General features: G+C 38.4%; 1 protein-coding gene across 1 annotated transcript; it reads left to right on the top strand.

Moving 5' to 3' along the window:
- Positions 1 to 675: 675 nt before the first annotated feature.
- On the top strand, positions 676 to 22614 carry LOC101831088 (cytochrome P450 2C27-like). The gene is made up of 9 exons (NM_001281653.1): positions 676 to 843; positions 3052 to 3214; positions 3383 to 3532; positions 8177 to 8337; positions 11406 to 11582; positions 15673 to 15814; positions 17562 to 17749; positions 20827 to 20968; positions 22098 to 22614. The coding sequence occupies exons 1-9, from the start codon at positions 676 to 678 to the stop codon at positions 22277 to 22279; spliced, it is 1473 nt and encodes a 490-aa protein (NP_001268582.1). The 3' UTR covers positions 22280 to 22614.
- The last annotated feature ends 1829 nt before the right edge of the window (positions 22615 to 24443 follow it).

The raw sequence follows: 24443 nt of genomic DNA, 5'->3' as shown, positions 1-24443 counted from the left end.
ATATATTTTTTGATTCAAGGTGTGTCAGTCATAGATACGTTTTGTTATCTTAGTTTTACAAATGGCCAAATAGTGAAATAAAGAGCTATAAGGCTTACATTGATGAACCAAATATGTCCAAATGTTTAATATAACAAAGAATTAATTAAAATATGCATGATCGTGGTGGTGCACAATTTTATTTCTAGCCATTGGGACAATGTAGCAGAAGAACTGTCAGTTTGAGGCCAACCTAAGCTATATAGTAAGACTTTGTTAAAAAAAGAAATATATTTCATAAAATATACAAACTCTTCATAAGTCATAATCTCTTCCCTGATCACTAACCTGACAACACAAATGCTGAGTAGTTTTCTTAAATCTCAAAATTAATCCATTGTTTCTCAAGAGTAGTTGCACATTATAAATATATTTGTTTACTTTAAATAGCACTATTTGGACAATAATCATACTGTTAAACCAGAAATTCAAATGGGTACCCTGTAAAGAAGGACAAGTGTAAAGAACATCTTATTTTTACCTCTATCAAAAGGACAAAGTCTGCTTGAAAGAGAGATTAAAGGTTATCTGACTTATCAATCAATGATGTTTCAAGAGGAACTTTTTGACCCAGCAGTTAGTGTTATAAAAGCTCCATGCTGACTGATCACAGCTGTGTCAGTGAGAAGGGTCTCCATGGATGCATTTGTGGTGTTGGTGTTTATTCTCTCCTGTCTGTTTCTCCTCTCACTCTGGAGACAGAGCTCTGAGAGAGGGAAGCTCCCTCCTGGCCCTACTCCTCTCCCAATTATTGGCAATTTCCTCCAAATTGATGTGAAGGACATCAGTGGATCCTTGACCAATGTAAGTATTCCTTGTGCTCCACCAATATGTTGATAAAGAAGATACATTGAAAGCTGATTTTAGTGAAAATCCAATATCAGAGGCAGTATTGGTGTAAATAACCATGAAGTCAAAATACTTTCAAAGTATTGTAAACTTTATGTCTTTTACAGCTGGCTTTTGCAGCAATTCAGTAAAGGGAGAAGTTTCAGGTGAAAGGAAATCCCGGATGGTTATAGACATCAAGTTCATTATCAGGAATGGGCATTCGAGGTGGCTTAGCTTGCCAATTGGTGTCATCCTTTTAGAACACTAGAGGTCACACTGGTGCCTGATCTGTCTTCTAACCTATGATTCCCTCTTCCCCCTATTCTACCTCCCCCACTCAACCTTCCTGTTCTCCCATGACCTACTCTCTCTTCCCCTCCCCCCCTCTTCTTCCCAGCTCCCAATCCCCCCCCACACACACACACAGGCCTCGCCGGGTTCCCCATCTCTTCAGAGGATCTTGCCTCATTCCTCTTCTCTTGGGTACTAAGCATATCTTTTAGGTTCTTTCCTGTTTCCCAGACTCTCTGTCAGTGGAAGTGAAGACTAGCACTATCCTGATCCATGTCTAAAATCCGTATATAAGTGAGTACATACCATGTTTGTCTTTTTGAGACTGGGTTACCTCACTCAGGATGATTTCTTCCAGTGCTATCCATTTCCCTGCGAATTTCAAGATTCCATTGTTTTTTTCTGCTGAGTAATACTCCATTATGTAAATGTACCACATTTTCTCTATCCACTGTACAGTTGAGGGGTATCTAGGTTGCTTCCAGGTTCTGGCTATTACAAATAATGCTGCTATGAACATAGTGGAGCAGATGCCCTTGTTGTATGAATTTGCCTCATTTGGATATTCCACTCTTAGACTATGTCCTATCTTAAAAAACAGTTTTACCATTATTGAAGATCAACAGCCAGTAATAGATTAGTCGTTAATCAGGTAGAATTTTAGATATCCATTTTTAAATAAGAATTGTGAGTATTTATTAAAAACCCTTTTATTTTTAAAAAGAGGATTGTCATCCATTTTTACTGAGGTTATCTACATGATGCTGGACTCTAAAAGAACTAACTGATGCCTAATTTAACTAAATATCAGTGGTCATGGAATAACACAAGAAATTTGAGAAATAAGTCAAGTTTCTGGCATATTTGGTGATATATGCATTTTTCATAATTGTAATACCTATGTCTTGAGCTAAGAATGCTGCCAGAGAAGGAACTGTTTTTCCAGGAAATATTTCATGATCATGTGCAGTGTGTGTGGTGCCAACTCTCTATGTTTGTAGTAGTATATTGCCAAATCTAGACTGCTCAACAGAATCATTTGTGCTGATTTACAAATTTTCATCTCACATCTAAGTGGGCCTGACGTTGTTGCTTTATTTCGGCATCATTTCATCTGTTTCTTTGGTCTACTTGTCTATTTTTGTTAGTACCAGACTGCTTATATCACTATAGCTCCATAATGTAATTTGAGGTCAGGTATTGTCATACCTTGAACAGCATTTTAGTTCTTAGGAGTCCCTTGACTACTCTTTGTTCTTTGTGGTCCCATATGAAGTCCTCTGTTGTTTTTCTAAACTGTAAATATGGCATCAGGAGTCTGATGCATAGTAGTCAATCTATAAATACAGAAGTATGGTTTAGTAGTAAGGGTGTTTTGTTTCTTGGTTTTTGCTTCTTCTCTGGTCTTCTGGCTAGAGTGTTTGAGTAGAGCATCTCCACACCTGTGGGCTGGATTTCCACATGACAGAGTGGAGTGGCCTTTGTTCAAATAGGGCATTTATACCCAATCTGGGGGACTGGAACATGTGGGTAAGACGGGAGGGTTGATTGTGTAGGGTGGGCAGGCACTGAGAGAGTGGGGCACTCAGCAGACAGGTAGAATTTTGGTGGCCAGCTTCTCATTGGCCATTTTGATGTGAAAATTCCTTGTAATTTTTGTGTAATAAGTAACTGAGCTTTCAGCATTTAGATGGTTCACTGTAGGTGATTGATAATTGATAATCAACATAATGTGACATAAATATGCTTCAGAACCATTTGAAGCCGATTTTTGCCTGAATAAAAATATTAAAATACAGTGAATGATCATGTTTGTGTGAACGAGGCTGACTCCATGGAGACTAAACTGACTTTTTTGCTACTATTTCCATTTTTCTTTCCGATTTCCAGTTCTCAAAAGTCTATGGCCCTGTGTTCACCCTGTACTTGGGCATGAAGCCCACTGTGGTGTTGCATGGGTATGAAGCAGTGAAGGAGGCTCTGATTGACCATGGGGAGGAGTTTGCAGGAAGAGGAAGCTTCCCAGTGGCTGAAAGAGTTAATAAAGGCCTTGGTAAGTAAGTGTTCATGTGAGTGCTGAATAGTGTTAGCTGTGAAAGTGGAGACTGAAACGAGGAGCTGGACTTCTTCCTGAGGTACAGGTTGGACCTCTCTGTGGTTTTCACCTATCAGATCTCATCTATTCACAGAATCTATTTCTAGTGTTTTACTATTTCTTCAGGCATTGTTTTTAGCAATGGAAGCAGATGGAAAGAGACAAGGCGCTTCTCACTCATGACTCTGCGAAATCTGGGCATGGGCAAAAGGAGCATCGAGGACCGTGTACAAGAGGAAGCACAGTGCCTTGTGGAGGAACTGAGGAAAACCAATGGTAAGTGCAGGTTTATACATTTACATTTTTCTTGAATCACGTGGTTTGAGAAAATCAACTGAGAAGGTCAGGAATTCTTCTTGGCCCATGTTTCCAGACCAGGGAAACAATGATGTTATTTATAGTTTTCCTTTCTTAGTTGAGTGTAATAGAATTTTCATCAATGACAGTGTCTTCTATAGAGTGATATCAAATTGTATTGTCATTTGTTTAAAGATTATTTACTACATTGAGAATGTTACACAATGTGTTTTGATTGTGATGCCCCACCGACTCTTCTGAGATACTCCCCCAAATATCCCACTTTTTGTATTCCACAAACCTGATTTGTGCTTGACATATATCATTTTTAAAGAAAATTTCATTAGTACTTTTACAATTTTGTACTTGTTTAAAAATATGTTTTAATTGAAATAGAATTATATAATTCCTCCCCTTTCCCATTCAATTCCTTTCCTGATGGCCTCCTTTTCCCCCTTTTCATTCTTTTCCCATTCTTCAATTTTTATCCACTTTTCTTTATTACTGTGTATATGCATGTACATAGACACATATGTACACAACTTCCAGCCCTGGCAAAGATCAAGTCACAAAACTCTCACCCACATTGAGAGGGTCTAGTTTTGTCCCATGCAGGTTCCCAAGCTGAGAGTTCATAGTGTGTAAGCTCCCACTAGTTCAGGTCAGCAGTCTCTGTGGTTTTCCACATCATGTTCTTGACTCCCTTTGTTCATACGATTCCTCCTCCCTCCAACAGCTGAACTCCAGGAGCTCAGCCCAGTGCTTGTCTATGGATCACTGCATCTTTTTCCATCTTACTGGATATACGTATATGATGATAATTAGAGTAGTCACTAATCTGATTAAAGGGGAAGGCCCTGTCAGACATCCTCTACACACTGCTAGGAGTCTTAGCTGGTGTCATCCTTGTGGATTCATGAGAATTTCTCTAACATCAGGTTTCTCCCTGACCCCATAATGGCTCCCTCTATGGAGATATCTCTTTCATTGTTCTCACCCTTGACCCCTCCCACAACTATGTCTTCTTGATCCCTGATGTTCCCATCCCACTCCTTTGCTTTCTACCAGCTTTCCCAGTATACCCAGGAGATCTTAACTATTTTTCCTTTCTGGGGCCCTCAATCTGTGTCCCTTTTAGGGTCCCCCCTTTACCTGTCTTCTTTGAGGTTGTGTACTGTAGTCTGGTTATCTTTCCCTTTACATGTAATATTCACTTATGAGTGAGTTATTGCCATTTTTGTCTTTCTGGGTCTCACTCAGGATTCTTTTCCTAGTTCCATCCATTTGCCTGTGAATATTGAGATGTCACTTTTTTTTTACAGCTGAGTAATACTCCACTGTGTAAATGTACCACATTTTCTTTATCCATTGTTTGGGTGTGGGGCATCTAGCTGTTACAAGTGATGCTGCTATGAACAAAGTTGCACACATGTTTTGTGGTATGATTGTGCATCCTTTTGGTATATACCCAAGGGTGGTATTGGTGAGTCTTGAGATAGATTGATTCTCAATTTTCTGAGAAAGCCTGAGTATTCTCCTCCTCCACTGTCCTCAGTGTTTTGGATCTTAGGTATTCTGATATTCTGATAGTTGTAAGATGGTATCTCAGAATTGTTTTGATTTGTATTTCTCTGATTGCTATGAATGTGGAGCAATTCCTTAAATGTCTTTTGACCATTTCAGTTTCTTATGTTGAGAATTCTCTGTTTAGATCTGTACTTGATTGGATTATTTTGTGTTTTGGTGTCTAGTTTCTTGTGTTCTTTGTATATTGTGGAGTTCAGTCCCATATCAGATGTAGGGTTGGTGAAGATATTTTCCCATTCTGTAGGCTGCTGTTTAGTCTTGTTGACTGTTTCCTTTGCTTTAGAGAAGCTTCTCAGTTTCAGAAGGTCCCATTTATTCATTGCTGCTCTCATAGTCTGTGCTAGTGCTATTATATTTAGGAAGTGATTTCCTGTGTCCATGTGTTCAGGACTACTTCCGTTTTTCCCTTCTCTCTGGTTCAGTGTAACTGGATATAAGTTGAGGGGTTTGATTCACTTGGAGTTGAATTTTGTGCATGGCAACAGATATGGATCTATTTGCATTCTTCTGCGTGTGAACAACCAGTTATTCCAGCAACATTTGTTGAAGTTGTTTTCTCTCTTTCCATCTTACAATTTTGGTTTCTTTGTTAAAAAATCAGGTGATCATAGGAGTGTGGATAAGTATTCAAGTCTTTGATTAAATTCCTTTGATCCACGTGTCTGTTTTAATGCCAATGCCAAGTTGTTTTTATACTGTAGCTCTATAGCAGAGCTTGAGGTCACGGATGGTGACCCTGAGTTTTTTGTTTTTCCATAAAAAGTTGAGTATTGTTCTTTCAAGGTCTGTGAAGAATTGTTTTGGCATTTTAATGGGAATTGCATTGAATGTGCAGATTACTTTTGGTAGATTGCCATCTTCACTATGTATATCGCAACTACCCGAGAGCGTGGGAGATAGTTCCATTTTTTTTTTTTTAGATCTCCTTCAATTTCTTTTTCAAAGACTTAAAGTTCTTATAATACTGTGTTTTTCACTTGTTTGGTTGCTGTTTCCCTAGATATTTCATGTTATTTGTGGTTATTTTGAAGGGTCATGTTTCTCAGATTTATTTCTCATCCCTTTTAGCATTTCTATATATGAGGGCTACTGATTTTTTTTTAGTTAATCTTGTATCCTGCCACATTACTGAAGGTGTTTATCAGTTCTAGGAGTTTCCTGGTACAGTATTTGGCATCACTTAGGTATACTATCATATCTGTAAATGGACAAATAATATCATAAAAAGTTGATTAAAAGACATTTAAGTGTGCTTGTACATGCTCTTAATTCTAGTACTCAGGAGTCAGAGACAGGTAGATATCTGTGAGTTCAAGGCCAGCTTGGTGTACATAATAAATTACTAGACAACCAAGGCTATTCTTTTCTTAAAAACAAAACATTAACAAAAAATACAATCAGGAAGAAATAAAAATTCAAGGCTGACATTAATTAACAATGTAAAAACTCACAAACAAAAATGTAGAGAATCAATGAAGAGTTGTTCTTTGAAAAATTAATGAGATTAAAAAATAGTTCAGTAAAATTAACCAAAAGAGAGATATGGCCCAAATTTCTAAAACTGCATATGAAGTAGGAGACATTACAACACACACTTTGTAGTTCTGGTTGTCCTGGAACTTACTCTGCATACCATCCTGACCTCAAAGTCACATATCTACCACCCTAGTGCTGGGATTTAAGGTATGTGCCACTACTGCCTACCCAGAAATTCAGACAATCTTTTTAATTATTTTTTATTTATTTAGAATCATTCTTATTTTACAGATAAATCCCAGTTTCTTCGCACTCCCAATCTCACATGCCCACCATTGACCCCCCATGCCATCCCCTTTCTGTTCCCCAGGAAAGGTGAGACTTTCCATGGGGGATTATCAAAGTCTGTCACATCATTTGGGGCAGGGCCTCGCTCGTCCCCTGTGTGTCTAGGCTGAGAGAATACCCCTCTATGGGAAATGGGCTCCCAATGTACATTCATAAACTAGAGACAAATACTGATCCTCAACTAGATGCCCCATAGACTTCCCAGGCCTCATAACTGACATCCAGTTCAGGGGGCCTGGTTCTGTCTTATGTTGGTTTCCCAGCTGTCAATCTGGAGCCCATAAGGCCCCTCCCTTGTTCAGGTCAGCTATTTCTATGAGTTTCCCTGCCTGTTCTTGACCCCCTTGCTCATCACTCCTCCGTCTCTACAACTGAATTCCAGGAGTTCAACTCAGTGCTTAGTTGTGAGTCTGCTTCTGCTTTATCAGTCTCATTATAGGGGAAGATCATTTAAGGTAGCTTCCCTACTATTGCTTAGATTGTTAGTTGGTGTCATCCTTGTAGATCTCTGGACATTTCTCTAGTGCCAGATTTCTCTTTACACCTATAGTAGGTACCTCTATTATGGTATCTCTTTTCTTGCTCTCTACTCTTCCCCAGACTCAATCTTCCTGCTCCCTCATGTCCTCCTCCCCCTCCTCTTCTCCCCTTTCCTTTCTCCTAATTCCCTAATCTCTTCCCCTGCCCTGTGATCGCAATTTGCTCAGGAGATTTTACCCCTTCTCCGAGGAGCCATACATGTTTCTCCTTGTTGCCTAACTTCTCTGGTGGTGTGGATTGTAGGCTGGTAACCCTTTGCTCTATGACTAATATCCATATATGTGTGAGTACAAACCAAATTTGTCTTTTTGTGACTGGGTTATCTCACTCAAATTTCAATATTCCACTGTTTTTCCCAGTTAGTAGTACTCCCTTGCGTAAATGTACCACATTTTCTTTATCCATTCTTCAGTAGAGAGGCATCTAGGTTGCTCCCAGGTTCTGGCTATTACAAATAATGCTGCTATGAACATAGCTGAACAGATGTTCTTGATGTATGAAAGTGCATGCTCTGTGTATATGCCTAAGAGTAGAATTGCTGGATCTTAGGTAGACTGATTTCCATTTTCCTGAGGAACTATCATACTAATTTTCAAAATGACTGCTCACGTTTGCAAAGTGTTTTCTTTGTGTATTTTAATGATATTTCTCTAATTGTCTCTAATTCTTCAGGCTCACCCTGTGATCCCACGTTCATCTTGGGCTGTGCTCCATGCAATGTGATATGCTCCATTATTTTCCAGAATCGTTTTGATTATAAAGATAAGGATTTTCTTACCTTCATGAAAAAACTAAATGAAAATGCCAGGATTCTGAGCTCGCCCTGGTTTCAGGTGAAGTAAAGATCTTTTCTTTCTGGAAACACCTTTATAGCCTTTCATTCTCACAGGTCAAATTCAATATGGACCAAGAAGTGAGGTGAGCAGACACCATGGTTCTGAATAAGATATTATGGAAAGAATACCTGGAAGGCAGGTCTAAGCCCTTTTGCTATATAAATAGCAAAGCTGAAGGGCAAATTCCAGGTAGCTCAAACCGGCTAGTTCCCTATCCATTTCCAATAGATGTTCACAGAACTGTATGTATATAAGACTGCACTCAAATCTAAAAGAGCTGCCAGCTGTTCACAGGACATTATTCTATGAATAGTTCTTATCCTCTTTTCTGTTATTAAACATATATATCTTGAACATATTGCTAGGCAGGAATATTTCAGTTTAGAAAGAATATTCTCTTAAAGGATAAAGAATATTAATGGCAATGAAATCTGCCAGGAAATACTGAGTAGTTTCAGTGCTTTGATGTGTCAGCTGGAATCATAGTTGACAAACAGGTAGAAAGAAGATGAGTAATTTAATACTGTGTGGCCCACACCCATCTTCTCAGAGTTGTCCTAGGCACACGTGGCACCTTCTGTACTCTTCATAAAGAATGGCTGTGATCCGGGAACTCAGGGCAACAAGGCACCATGCAGTCAGACACGACTATGCCAAGCAAATGCATGGTGTGGTATGGGAAAGACAGAGAGTTAAAATGGTTCATGTCCTGTGGAGAGAGACACAACTCAAGAGATGAAGCGGTGCAGAAAGGGCTGAGGTGGATGTCTTAATTGCCATCCAGGGAGGGCCATGGTGATGTCTGGGTCTCGGCTGCTTCCAGGACCCACATCTGGGTTCATCGCCCTGTTGCAGGGGTGGTCTGTGTTGATGTCCATAGCTCCTGATAGCACTGAAGGCCAAGATGGAAGGACTGCACAGGCCCAAAGAATGTGCACCTGGGAGATCTGACTCCACCCCTCATCTGCCATATGGTGACTTGGGTGGGGGAGAACTGATCTCCCTCTCCACTGCTTGTGGCAGGTGAGACAGTTAGCAGGAGAGCTGCTCTTGCAGACACTGCTGCAGAATGCAGGGAGCAGACCATGACCTTGCCTGGGCTGCACAGCAGAGCTGACAGTGTCCGCAGGGGTGCAGGCGACTCAGCCGTGAAGTTATCAGTGTGGGAGAGCTGGTCTCACTGCTTGTCTGTCATGGATGGTGTGGTTGGGGAGAGATGTTCCCTTTACCCTCAGCCCCTCACCACCTGAGGCAGATGAGTGAGCTGACCCTTCCCCTTACCAGTCCTAGCCTGGGAAGCAAAGTAGAGCTGACCCTGTTGGCAGAGGCACAGGTGAGCTGGCTCAGAGCATGTGAGAATGGAAATGCTGACCATACCTCTTCATCTGCCATGTGGTGGTAAGGGTGAGGCAAACATGCCTTCCTCACCCTGCTTCTGCCCCCTGTGGTGGGTGAGGTTCCTGACCTTCCTCCTTACCAGCTTCAGCACCTGGGAAAGTGGGCCCTGTGCCTCCCCTGGGCAGTACAGCAGAGCTGACCCTATTGACCCTATTGATTGGGGTGTGGGCTAAGTGAACCAGCCTAGAGAATGTGAACATGGCAGATCTGGTCTCTCCCTTCATCTGTTTTCTGGTGGTATCGATTGGGGAGAGAGTCCCTTCCCTCCCTTGCAACCTGTGCCATGTGGGAGGGCTGGCCCTGGGGTCATCAGAGTAGGAGAGTTGTTCCTGCCCTTCACCAGCTCCAGCATTTGGAAGAGTGGCCCCTGAGTCGATCAGCCCCTGATATCTTGTGGAAGAGCCAATTCTGAGGGCATGAAAGAAGCCCATTGCTTTAACGGGTGAACTAGCCAGGGCAACACCATAGATCTCACCTGGTCATGAGAGAAGGGGGGGGGGGAGTTGGAGGGATGGCCATCACTGCAACTCCCCAGACCCAGAACTAGGGTTATGATTAGATCACCTCAACATCTACCCCTTCTGTGATCTGCTGGAGCACAGGAATGGCTGGTCCTGCGGGCCCACAGCTAAAAAACATATTCACAGTGCTGGGCAACAACAGGATATCCAAGTAAACTCCCAGTAAGGGGCCTGGTATTTATAGTGTAATAGAAACCAGAGACCTCAAGCCAGACCAATGGCTCCTTGCAGTGAACACATGCAATTAAAGATATATGGATAAAGGGGTTTATTATGTGACTCCTGTCACACTGCAGTTTCCATGATGAGATATTTTTCTCTTTAATTTATTTTATTTGAGGAGGTTGCAAGGGCTGCGGGTAGATGTGAGGGGATGCAGAGGTAGATGGGATCAAGATGCACAGTGTGACAGACACAAAGAATAAATACAAAGCAAGTTAAAACAGAATGGCTGTGATCATAGAGAAATCCCCAAGGGCTGTGCTGCACTTTTTTTCAAATTCTCTTGGAGCCTCACCCGCTTCCTTTCATGTCATGGGTCAGTTTACAAGAGTTCAAAATGCATGTGTTACTTTTTTTTTATACAAATCAAGGTGCCTGTATCTCTTCATTGCTTCTGCCATCTAAGACCTGTAAATGATGATGATTTACATCATATACTATTTCAGACTTGAGGGAATAAGTGGAACAATCCATCAGTCAATTCACATAAATATCTTTTATAATGAAAATGATCTGTGAATGTGGAAACTTAATTACGATCTTTGATCATTTGGTCATATTTCTACTATCACAGAGAATAGTTACACACATGAAAAAACACCTCCTTTTTGTGGGACACTATTTTTTTATTCATGTCACAATCTATAAACCTGACTTGATCTTGCTATATATTATGGATATGTGTATTTCCTCATATCTGTTTCTTTAATAAGTTTTTTGGCAAGGATTAGAGAGATGGATCAGTACGAAGGAGTGTGTGCTAATATTCCTATTCTTCCAAAGGACCTGAGTACAATTTTTATATCTTTGGCCTCCAAGGCACCCACACATACATGGTACACACATGTATACATGCATACACATGCCACATACACCACTAAAATAAAACAGTACATCTTATCAAAAATATCTTTGATTTTGTAGGTCTGCAATAATTTTCCTTTATTAATTGACTACTGTCCAGGAAGTCATCACAGAATAACAAAAAATATCAATTATATTAGAAGTTACCTTTCGGAGAAAATGAAAGAACATCAGGAATCATTGGATGTTGCAAACCCTCGGGACTTTATTGATTACTACCTGATTAAACTAAAGCAGGTAAAATGTTAATATAAATTTATTTTATTGTTTGAGCATTTTGTGGTTTGTTGAGCACCAAAATCTTTATCAGAGATGTTTTAAATCAGTTGTAAAATAAAAAGTAAAAACCAGAGACTGTTACTGAGTTTCAAACTTCAGGAGGAATATCAGAAATGCAAAGCAGCCAGGCACTAGTATCTTACCTCTACTTCAGGGTGAATGGGCTGATCCTATCTCCATTAGCTGAAACAGATTTATTCATCAACCAAAAAGAGAAACATACATGAACAGCATGCAGAAGGACATACCCAATCATCTCCTTTTTCTGTCTAAATAAAAAGTAAGCTTTTAATTTTAACATAGTAAAACTACATATGACAAACTGATATAAAGCAAGAATTATAGTTACAATATTTAGTCCACTAATACTTGACAAAATTTAAGGAAAATATTCTATCATCTATCCTATATTTGTGAGTCTAAACTTTTATATGTAACATATTTTATCATAACTAAGGAAAACCATAATGGTAACTATCTGTCTTCAGCTCCATCAAATACTCCAGAAGGATAATATTAAACTCTAGAATGAAGTGGTTTGGAGAGAACTATGCCCACATTCTCACATAGTGTTTATGAATGTTTTTCTTCATTTAAATGGAGTTGGTTATAAATGGCTAATTATCACAGTCGATCTCTTTCTAAAGAGAAAAGGAATATGTTGTAGAAAGGAATACTTTTCATTGGTATTGATTTTGCATTATTGACAAAATTTAAAGTCATTTTTGTTATCTGTTTATTTCTACTCTTGTTTTTGTGTTTATACAGCTTTTTCAAAATGAAACATGTACTAAAATACAGATTATAGTTACTCAAATATTTATGTTAGTTAGGTTTTCTATATATACAGTGATACACTTCAAATGATTAGGTGTTCTTCAAATCCTTTCAAAGACTTACAGTATGTGGCATTTAAAATGGTTTATTAGGGTTTTTCACAACAATGAGACACAAGTGTTCCTGCCACACCGCCTTGCTGCAAAGGAAGGATGTAGTACTCCCTTCTTGCATTTACATAAAATCTTGGCCATTCATCTAAATTCATGTTGTTTCAGTACTTCCTCCATTCTTTGCAGCAAAATTCATTTCACAATTTAATAGCACAATGCACTTATTCCTTATAGATGGTCATTTGTGTTATTTCTACCTGTGGCTCTTCATATGTATGGACATGTTTCTTCAAAGCTTATTTTCACTTCCTCTGTCTATATCCCCAGGACTTGGGTTTCTGATTCAACTGATAATACCTATCTCTCTTGACCAACTGCTAAAATAGTCACATTAATATACTATTTTGTATCTATGAGATCCAAACAACTGCCAAAAGTCATAACTTTGAAACTTTATTATTAACATCAATTCAGTGAGTCTGAAGTGAAACCTCAGGGCAGATTTTATTTTTTTAAATAAACAGTGAAAATGGACATATTTTTAGGTGCTGTTTTGCCTTTCTGTGTCTACAGAGAATTTTTATTCAAATATTTTTTTCCAGTGGATTGCTTGCTGTGTGGAACTATAGAATTGTGTGTGTATCTAGATACCAATCTTTCAATATAAAAGACATGGAAACATGTTTACATCCTGTATGTTGTCCTTTCCACATTCTTATTTATGTCCTGAATGTATTATCTTTTGTCATAGATGAAGTCCATGTGTTTTTGGTATTTTTTGTGAAATCTATGAGTACAAATAATAAGGAACGAGGCTTATCCCTATTTCACTCTTGTAGCATGCTTCTCTTCATGTAGTTATATTGCTATTCTGCCTTCACTTGCTAAATACCCTTCCTTTACATGGCACAATCTTGGAACTCAGGTGTAAAAATCTTGGCCATAGATGTTTGGGTTAACTCCTGGCTATCAAAGTTCTGTAACACTTGAGTAAGATCTTTTAAACAATTGTTTTATGTTTGATACATATGTTTTATTTATTTTGTAATATGTTGTTTATTTTTTGAAAATCTCATATGATGCAATTTGAACACAACCCTCAACTTTCATTATTCTCCTCTCCATCCTCTCATCTCTTCCTATCAACCATTGTGTTTTCTTTTTTTCCCCTTTTTTCCCCATTGAGTTCAGTTTCTGCTCCTCACCTATACTCAGTCCTGATACATGATCAACCTACCAGGGGTCACATAATTGAAGTAAATTGACTTTCCCATTCCCAGAAACTAATCTGCTAGTGGATTTCATATTTCCTCTCACCAGTTTTGCTTGGTTTCTATTGGGTGAAGCATACACAGTTTTTGTGCAGGCTGACACAGTCACTTCAAGTTCATCTGTCCTTTTGTGTCCAGAAAACACTGCTTCCTTGATGTTATTGGTCACTGATGTCTCAACATTTCTGTCCCGTCTTCTACAAAGATACTACAATCTTCTGGAGAGGAGTGTGTCATGATTTAGGAGTGAGCAGGTTGCAATACTTTATTCTCTGTACATAGAGCAGTTAGGTTTCTCTGTATTAATTGCCATCTTCTGTAAGGAGAAGTTTCTCTGATGAAAAAGTAAGAGAGTTGTCATCTATGGATATAGTAGTTCATCAGTAGGGAACATTTTACCACTATGCTCATTAGTCCATTGGACTAAGAGAGTTGACCACCAATTACAACCCCCTTTAAACTGTGGCAGATATGTGTCCTACCTAAAAAAGTGGACCTTAGATCCAATCAGAAAGTTACTGTTTGCTCCCATGAGTTTGGTGTAACTATTGCACTAGTGGGCACTACTTATCAGCCAAGGCACTGTTGTAACTTGTAGGTTCACAGCTGGTGACTTTGAGAATTACTTTTCTCCCCTACTTACACACATATCACATTCCAGCACCACAAATACTAGCCAATAGGGATGAAGTTTCTTGATGAGTAACAGATTGATTTCTTTGTTTTCTGAGGCTGAAATATATCATGTCAGCAAATAGGGTTTTCTTGTCAAGTTTTGGAGAGTAAGCAAGAATATTGCCAATTACCTGTGACACTTAATGATATATGTGGCTCTATTGACAAATGACTCAAAAGGATGTAATCTTTTACTGGTCCTGAGGCATGTATCCCAAGATTAGACCTACCACACATTCTTCTTCATATGGTTTTGCTGGGAGAAATAGAAAATGAATAAATGTTTCTTTGATGTTTTTAAGGCATAGAATTATAAACCTGTATACACTTATGTGTGGATAATTGTCGCACCTGCTGTGCGGCCTGCATCCGAGAATGTAGCGAGGTGGTCGGGATAGATGACACAGAGACCGGTTGGTTGCTTTAAGAAAACTTTATGCTTCCCAAGTCAGCTTAGGAGGAGATTTCAAGTCCGCTTAGGAGAGAGAAGTCTCAGGAGTAGTCTCTCCAAGAAAAAAAGAGCTTCCCTTTTTAAGGACTTTTGCCATCCATTTACATACCATTCTTTCCACTTCTCACCCTCCTGGCTGGTGGTTTAATCTCTGGCCCCAGAATCGGGGAGACACCACAGGGGGCGGGGGACAGGAAGAGGCATCTAGCTGTAGGGGGTGTGACAGTCATGGTATCTCAGTGAGCGAGCCCTTATCTGAGCCCTATCAAGAGCTTTAAAGCACTGAATTGTTACACAGATGCCTGCTCCCAGGCCGAAGGGGAAGTGGGTTTCTGCTCAAGGTCTGGTGTCCCCACAGATAATCATATCAATACAAGAGTTAGGCTAGTAAGGAATTAGGGTGATATTGAAAGTTATAAAACCTGTGCCGTATTCTTTGAAATCATATATTAATTTCTGCTCTACTCTACATCCCATATTTGTTGGCAACAATATAAAACAAAATTGTGTAGAAGTCTTATTATAAAAATCTTGTACATAAATAAAACATCATGTCTAATTAACTAGACCCAAGGTATATACAATTCAGTAAACTTCTTCTATACATGTAGAATAACCATTTGACATGGAAGCTATGGAATTTTACTTTAAATTTTACACTTTCTATAACAAATATATAAGCTTATGTAAAATCGTAGAGTCATTGTAATCAGATGGGCTAATAAATAATTTGCCAAATTATCACATCCAATTATTCTTAGGGAAACTACAATCAACAATCAGAATTTTCACCTGAAAATCTGGCAACCACTGTGAGTGATCTGTTTGCTGCTGGGACAGAGACAACAAGCACAACGCTGAGATATGCTCTCCTGCTCCTGCTGAAGCACCCACACGTCACAGGTAAGGACCCACAGTGCTCCTTTATGATGATGGAAAGACTCTTCTCTGGAAGGTATAATGCTACAGGCATGGCCAGTGTACATTGTCCTGTGGATACATGTTCTTCTATTCTAAAATGTCATGTCTTTAATAGGTTCAATGTAGCTGGATTTACCTTTGATCCATTTGGATTTGAGTTTCTGCATGGTGATAGAGATGGATCTATCTGCAATCTCTACATATCCACATTCAGTTATGCCAGCACCATTTGTTGAAGATGCTTTCTTTTTTCCATTGTATAACTTTAGCTTGTTTGTCAAAAATCAGTTGTTTGTAGGTGTGTGGGTTAATGTGCATTTTGAGAAGTATCCAAAATATTTGGATTCTTTAAAAGCATTTTCCATTGATGTAGAAAATGAAAATTAAGATAGTTTATCACTTCAGAAGTCCATTTCCTTAATATCTGTTGAACAATGATTCATTTCAACTGTAACAATAGTGTTTCCTTTTATATTGTTCTTTAAAACAACTCCCATGTTTCAGCATATATGAAAAACATCCTTCTTCCTGTATCTAATATATACTGCATGATAAAAGTATAAATATGAATCAAAATTTGTATTTTAGGATAGGAAGAGATAACAATAAGCAGCCAAGTAGTCTTCACTAAATTACTGAAACAACAGTGTAACGAATAGGAAAAAATAGAACAGGAAATGTGATGTTGAAACATAAATGTTAGATGTCTTCTTCCACAGAAATAAAAGTTTAATAGAGAACAATATTGTATACTGGATGCTGGCCTTGTTGAAGTTCCCTCCCTAATTCCATTCAGCAGGTGACCCCTCTCCCAGATATAAATTATTATAAGAAACTAATTCAAAGAAGCCCTTTACCTGACACGTTGATGATTGACAGGGAATGAGCAATGTATACGGATGACTGGTGAATTTGGGAAAATTTGATTTATATATTTTGGATATTTGTCCTCTATTGGATGTGCAGCTTGTTAAAATCTTTTTCCATTCTGCAGCCTGCAGTTTTGTCCTAATGATGGTATCTTTTGACATACAGAAGCCTTTCAGTTTCACTAGGTCCCAATATGTTATTGGTAATGAAGTGAGACAAAAGGGGAAAGGTGTATGTCTTTTGCATGCATTTGTTCATATAGATGATGTAGATACAAGTGAAGAATCCATTTCCCATATCTGATAGTCATAAATGTTGTACATATATGGGCATATAAGACAGTCATTTTACAAATATAAGTATATTTCAGAAGTAGGTGAAGAGGTTGATCTTCTTCAATATGGGGTGTGAACAAAATAGAAGAGTTGTTTTAAATTGCATACATGGGACACACACACACACACTTGTTCTTAAATACATATAAATTAGAATTTGACTGTAAGAGAATATTGTATTTAGACAGAGATGTAGTATTTGATTTCTTATGTGCTTTACCACAGAGGAAAGCATTGTCACTACATTGTTTTACTTGATACTTTTAAATACTTTTACTTTGTAGCCATTATAGCTAGTAATTAGTAATTATATGCTGATCTATCATAATATCTATATAGAAAGACAGTGATATAAACCTGAAACACAGCATTTCTGTATGAATATATGTATAAATGCTTTTACCCCTAAAGGAAATAATGAATATTTATAATTCCATGGAACACCTACATTATGCTGTGTATGGCCTGACACCTTGACAACATGTCACGTTTCTATTCCCTCATTTCTCACTGTGATCAACCAGCTAAAGTCCAGGAAGAGATTGATCAAGTGGTTGGCAGACACCGCAACCCCTGCATGCAGGACAGGAGCCACATGCCCTACACAGATGCCATGATTCATGAGGTCCAGAGATTCATCGACCTCATCCCCACCAACCTGCCCCATGCGGTGACCTGTGACATTAAATTCAGGGACTACTTCATTCCCAAGGTAAGTTTGTCTCTTTTCTGCTGCATCTCTGTCCTCTTGATGTTCCCAGGTTCACAGTGTTGTTCCAGTCCTCTGAGCCACTCAGGGCTGCTGTGGTTTGTACTGCTCCATGATCAGGAGGGCAGCGCTACTACAGGTACAGAGATATCTGGTAACGATTCTTCCACATTTGTTCTCTCTTCCAAACACTGTTGGACAACGCTTAGGTATTTCTGTTTGAATGTTCAAACATTTTGTCAAATTTGCAAAAGTCTTTTCTAGATTTTATCATTATAAGAAAAGAAATCTTCTAATCAGAAAGAATCAATATCCTGAATTCTTCAACTTCCTTAATAAGGCTATATCATTCAATCATTTATTTATATTGATTTCTTTTCCATAATGTAGCCTGAAAATAACTTCTTAGAGATATCCTGAATTATTAATGTCTGTTATTATTTTTCTAGTGCCTCTGCTATTCTTTGCATCTGCTTAAAGAAGACATGTTTATGTAATCATTTTGTTGGTCTTATTTTTATCTGAAAATGAATTTTATTATTTCTAATGATGTGTCTGTAAACATATGTGTGATTTGAAGATGTTATGTATACTAGTAGTTTTCAATGTACTTTTTGTATCCCTGTATTCTTAGTTTCTCTTCTGTGAGATGAATTTCAGGATAGGGATGAACAGGCATGGTTGCAGTAGGCATCACTGTAGGCTGAGTTTTCCTGCCATTACTGCCTGATCCCAGATCACCAGCAACCACTTCCCAAATAAGTGACTTGGAGATATAATACTAATTGTAAATGCTTCGGTAATATCTCAGCCTTTCTACTACTTAACTCTTCCAATTAATTTAACCCACATTGCTTATCTATGCTTTGCCACGTGGCTCATGGCTTGATATCTCATTTTTCTACATATTGTGCTTCTTCAGTGACCAGCAGACATGTCCTGTGACTCTGCCCTACTTTTCCCCATCATTCTTCTAATTTGGTTGTCACACCTATAATTTCTATTTGCTACTGGACAATCAATCAGAGTGACAAATCTTCACACTATGCAAATGGATTATTTCACAGCACATCAACTGTCACATTTCTGATAAGAATGACAACTGTAACTCTAATATCTCCATATCAAGTTTGATGTTTTAGGGACACACTGATAGTTGTGAAGATCAGATAAAAATTTTGGGTATGATTTACTTAAGGATGTAAGAGATACTTTATTCTGGAGCCAATTATGTATGGTCATGGCCCAGGAACACAGATTTTTTACTTTGAGATAAATATTATTTCAAAAGTTTGTCTCTTTTCTAAATTGTTCTCTGAACCCATTTTATGGGTCTATGTATTATTTCCTCTTTGAAGACAATATAAAACTTCTTATTGAGTACCAGATTCTACAGATGAATAATTCAGAATTTTTATATGAAAATCTTCATCCAGAAAGGATCAAGTTCTTTCTTCTGGAGAGTCTTGTAGTTTTTCAAGGTGGGGTGGTACAAAAAGATATTGATAAGGTTTCAGTTACTAACATCATGTAGAGATTATGGAACTAATTTTTCATGTGACATGGAGTTTTGTGTTGTGATAACAGATTTAGTATATGGGTTAGGTGGCCAGAGTGCTCTGTTTGACTAAAGGACACTCCTGAGGTAAGATCGTTGTGGGGTCTATGGCTAATATGCAAAACTTGTTTATGTCATAAAATAAGTGGTAAATAGAACAAAGGACAAATTAGAACAGTATATCTCCTTGTAGCTTCTTTGGGTGTAAGGTCCAGTTTGAGGAGAGAGTTGCCTAAACTCAACTTATATCTCATTTTCCCTTTGTGGTTGGATGATGTTATGACTGGTCTCTTTGTGGTCCACTCAAGTAGAATATAACATTCTTTTATTTTATAAAACAACCTGGCTATTTCACAGCTGATTCTCCCATTTGACAAATAGGACAAGTGGCTACTTTGATCAGAATGGAGCCACTCATCTCAGCAGAACTAATGGTTTAAGAAGGAACCAGTGATCTTTGCCATAACTGTCTGGTAGATATCAGGTTTTCTAGTTCATAAAAACTTTGCTGTCCCTTTAGAGACATTGTCATTATAGCAGAGAAACAGTCACAGACAATGTATACACAAATGCTTATGAATATCAAACATTCAAGTCCTATTGATACTAGAAATTAATTTTCACATAATTTATATATGTAAATAATAGGCCTTTTAGTTTACAAAATATAACCATATTCTAATTTTGTGTGGCAATGCTGTGAAAGCTTTTAGACCACATACCTAGAAATTTTGATAAAATATAAGGTTAGTTTGTGTTCTAGTTGAAGAGACCTTTCCAGCTCCATCTCCCAGCAATTAATGGATATCTTCAGAAGCTCTATTGATTTAGCTGTCATCAGATCATGACATTATACCTTACCATTAATCTTATTTAGATTTTATTTTCTCCCTCTCCTCCCCATTCTATTACTTCCTTTCTTTCTCCCAAACAGTCTTCATGTGGTTTTCTGACACATATACATATGTACATTTCTGTGTTTGTGTCTGTACATTCATATGGATAACTGTGTATGTGACTGCACACCTCTACTCGGGTACATAGCCCTACATTTATTTTCTTATCATATATATACTGTAAACAGGGAAAAAAGAGTGGTATTTTTCTTTCCAGATTTTCACTATTGTTCTTAATGAATAGTCTCCTATTTCATTCAAAACACTCAATGAACTATTCCATCTGGAACCTGATTCACATGTGACATGTGTAGACAGATGTGATGCTCTATAGCAAACAGTGGTCAGAGAAGATTGAGTCTAATCTGAAGGAAAGGAAGAGACTCAATATTTTTAGTTCAAGTACTCATGTGAAATGTCACTGAAGGCACTTTAGTCACACCACTGTGCCCGGCCTCAAACTCCTCCCTGCTCCTAATGTGCTCTGTGTGTTGAAACTTCTTTACTGTTCTTTTAACATTACACCCACTATGGAGCTGAAGGTGAACAAGGTTATTTTCTTACAGTGTTTTAGCTTTATGATGTATTTTTTTTGTAACTTGATTTCTCTCTGTGGGTTGTTATAGGGAACAACGATAATAACATCACTGTCATCAGTGTTGCATGACAGCAAGGAATTCCCCAACCCAGAGGTATTTGACCCAGGCCATTTTCTAGATAAAAATGGAAACTTTAAGAAAAGTGACTACTTTATGCCCTTTTCAACAGGTAAGTGAAATTAATTTCCATGGACCAGTGTCAGGAGAATTTGTGGAGGCTTACATACTGGCTCCCTAATTGGCTTTAGACTTTCAATGATCAGGGGTACCAGTTTCAAGGTTCAAGTGCTGTCATAAAAAAGAGATTTCTTCCCTGTCAGGATATGTTCAATATTGAGAAAGCTAGAATGTAGTCTATTTGTTTTCTTCCTTTAGCTACATCAGAGAAATACTAAAGTAAGGAAAATTCGTTTACAATTTTCTCACTCACCATGAAAATGGAGACACCGTAATTTACATTCATGTATTTTTTGCTGTGTCAATTACCTCTTTACTCTACTATGTAATCACAAGTCTCCAAAAAAAAACAATCAATTCTTGAAAGCCTCAAGTGCCTTTGGTAAACACCTGAAGGAACAATACTTATCAAATACCAGTTGGAATAGGGCAAGGAGAGAGTCTCCCAGATCTCTGGGCTATTAGGGATAAATCATCACATTAATCTCTCAAATCTTATGTATTTATTAATGGCAAAAATGGAGCAAAATTCCAATACACGATATCTTTGCTGCCTCACAATGCATGGGTAATGGAGAAGTATAACTATAAAAAGGTCATGAACCATTAGAATACAGCATTTTTCACAGTTCAGAATGCCAGAAGCTTCGAGAGCATCATGAGAAGATGGAGACCTTGTCCTTGTGGCAGGACACTCTGCCCAGATGATTGAGAACCCTCTTCCTTCTCATTCAGGGTTAGAGTCATTGACAATGATTCAACATCTTCAGTGTGCATGCTGCCTTTGAATGTGCAGCTTCTGTCCTTGGCTTTGTTATTTTTCATAATAAACACTGAACCCCTCTTCCACCATCTCCCAGGCCATCTGATTATAGATTTTAACAACCACACCAAGCTAAAAATATTTTTGAACAATGTAATTCTTAATTGTGTAGGTTAATTGAGCAACAAATTTGTTCTACATTTTTCTATTTTCCTAATTCTGTCCTGTCATGCAGCCATCCTTCTACCAACCCATCCAATAATGTTCTCTGCATTCATAGCTTCTTGTGTCAGTTAAAACCATTGTGATTCTCACATTTACAAATGAGCATAATAATCTTTTTATTTTTCCCCCCTAGGAAAACGGATGTGTGCAGGGGAGGGCCTGGCACGCATGGAACTGTTTCTATTCCTGACCACCATTTTACAGAACTTTAAGCTGAAATCTCTGGTTCACCCTAAGGACATTGATACAACCCCAGTACTGAATGGATTTGCCTCTCTGCCACCCTCCTATCAGCTCTGCTTCATTCCTGTCTAAAGAAGATACGACTTTCTGGCCTAGGATGTGTTGTTTTCTCCAATCCCCTCTAGACCTTCAATCCATCAGGGACAAAGTGTCCTCCCTACCCTCTCATGTATTCCCATTCAATGAAGTCCCAAGAAACACCTGTCAATCATTTTGCAATATCTGGAATCACTGCATAAATGTATTTCTATTTGTTATTCTTTGTAACAGTGTTACTATTCCTTGTGCTAATATGTATCTTTTCCTGAGAAAAACTACAAATTTACTGTTATATTACTAATATAATAAGATAATTCATTGTCATTTTTCTTCCTCATGTTTTCAGTAATAAATGTATTTGATTTGTGAACTTTTTCTGAGACTAGCTTACAATTCAGGTAAGAAATGAAAGAAAATACAGTTCTCAACACATCATGCTGTTCCACATACTGTGAAGGATAGAGAATACAAGGGTGAGTGCTAGAGACCTATATCTAAACTCTGGTATGTGTATAATGGCCAGCCATGGTGCTGTGTGCTTGTTATACCAACACTGGGGAGACAGAATAAGAGATTCTTCAATCTTGCTGGACCATCAACCACAACTAATTAATTGACCCCCATTTCCCTATCTCAAAAAACAAACTTGTCATCTCTCAAGTAACAATATGCAATGATCACATCTGACTTCCACATATATGTATGTACACATACACACATTCTCTCACATATATGTATCTGATTATGCACACATATCCACACACCCACACAGACATGCAAAACAGGATTTGAAGGGTAAGTTACAAAAGCTCTTTGACTGAACATCACTTAGAATTACTAGCGTATTTGGTGTTTGTTTTTTATTAAATTTATTTATTTAATTTAGAAACAATCTTATTTTACATATCAATTACAGTTCCCTCTCCCTCCCATCCTCCCATGCTCCCTGCTGCTGCATCCATCAAACAACACACCCACTTCTCAAGAGGGTGAGGCCTTCCACGGGCCATCATTCAAGTGTGTCACATCATTTGGTGGAGGATCTAAGATCTCCTCTGTATTTCTGGGCTGAGAGTTTATCCCTCCTTGGGGAATGGGCTCCCAAAGTCCATTTGTACACTATCGATAAACACTGGTTCCACTGTAAGAGGTCCCATAAACTGCCCAGGCCTCCTAACTTGCATCCACATTCAGAAGGCTTGGTTTGATCCAATGCTGGTTCCCCAAATTTGTAACTGGGGTCCATGCACTCTCACTTAGTCAGTTCAGCTATTTCTGTGGGTTTCTCCAGCATGGTCTTGACTCCTTTGCTCATCCCTCCTCCTTCTCTACAAATGGATTCCAGGAGGTTGGTGCAGTGCTTAGGTGTGGGTGTCCTCTTCTGCTTTAATCAGCTACTGGATGAAGTCTCTAGGTTGTCAATTAGGGCAGTCATCAACCTCATTATAGGGGAAGAGCATTCAAGGTAACCTTTCCATTATGGCTTAGATTTTTAATTGGTGTCATCTTTGTGGGTGTCTGGACTTTTCCCTTGTGCCAGATTTCTCCATAAATATATAATGACTCCTACTATTATTGTATATATTTTCTTTCTCTCCTTTGCTGTTCCCCCAACTCAGTTTCCCTGATTCCTCATGTTCTCCTCTCCCCCTTCTACTCTTCTCTTTTTTCCTACCTTTCTCCTCTATACCCCAGTGCTCCCAATTTACTCAGGAGCTCTTATCACTTCCCCCTTCTACAGGAGACCATGTATGTTTCTCTTAGGGTTCTCCCTGCTTCCTAGCTTCTCTGGAGGTGGGGATTGTAGTCTAGCAGTCCTTTGCTCTATGTATAAAATCCATATGTGAGTAAGTACATACCATGTATGTCTTTTAGTGACTGGGTTACCTTACTTAGGATGGTTGGTTTCTTCCATTTCCATCCATTTGCCTGAGAATTTCAAGATTTCATTGTGTTTTCCACTGAGTAATTCTCCATTGTGTAAATGTACCACATATTCTTTACCCACTCTTCAGTTGAGGGGCATATATGTTGCTTCCAGTTTGTAGCTATTACAAACAATGCTGCTATGAACAAAGTTGAATAGATGTCCTTGTTGTATGAATGTGAATCTTTTGGGTATATGCCCAAGAATGGAATTGTTGCATCTTGAAGTAAACTGATTCCCATTTTCCTGAGTAACCAGCATACTGATTTC

Source organism: Mesocricetus auratus, unplaced genomic scaffold (genome assembly GCF_017639785.1).
Source record: "Mesocricetus auratus isolate SY011 unplaced genomic scaffold, BCM_Maur_2.0 Super-Scaffold_4256, whole genome shotgun sequence".
NCBI classification, from domain to species: Eukaryota; Metazoa; Chordata; class Mammalia; order Rodentia; family Cricetidae; genus Mesocricetus; species Mesocricetus auratus.
This window is presented reverse-complemented; position numbering and strand designations above follow the sequence as displayed.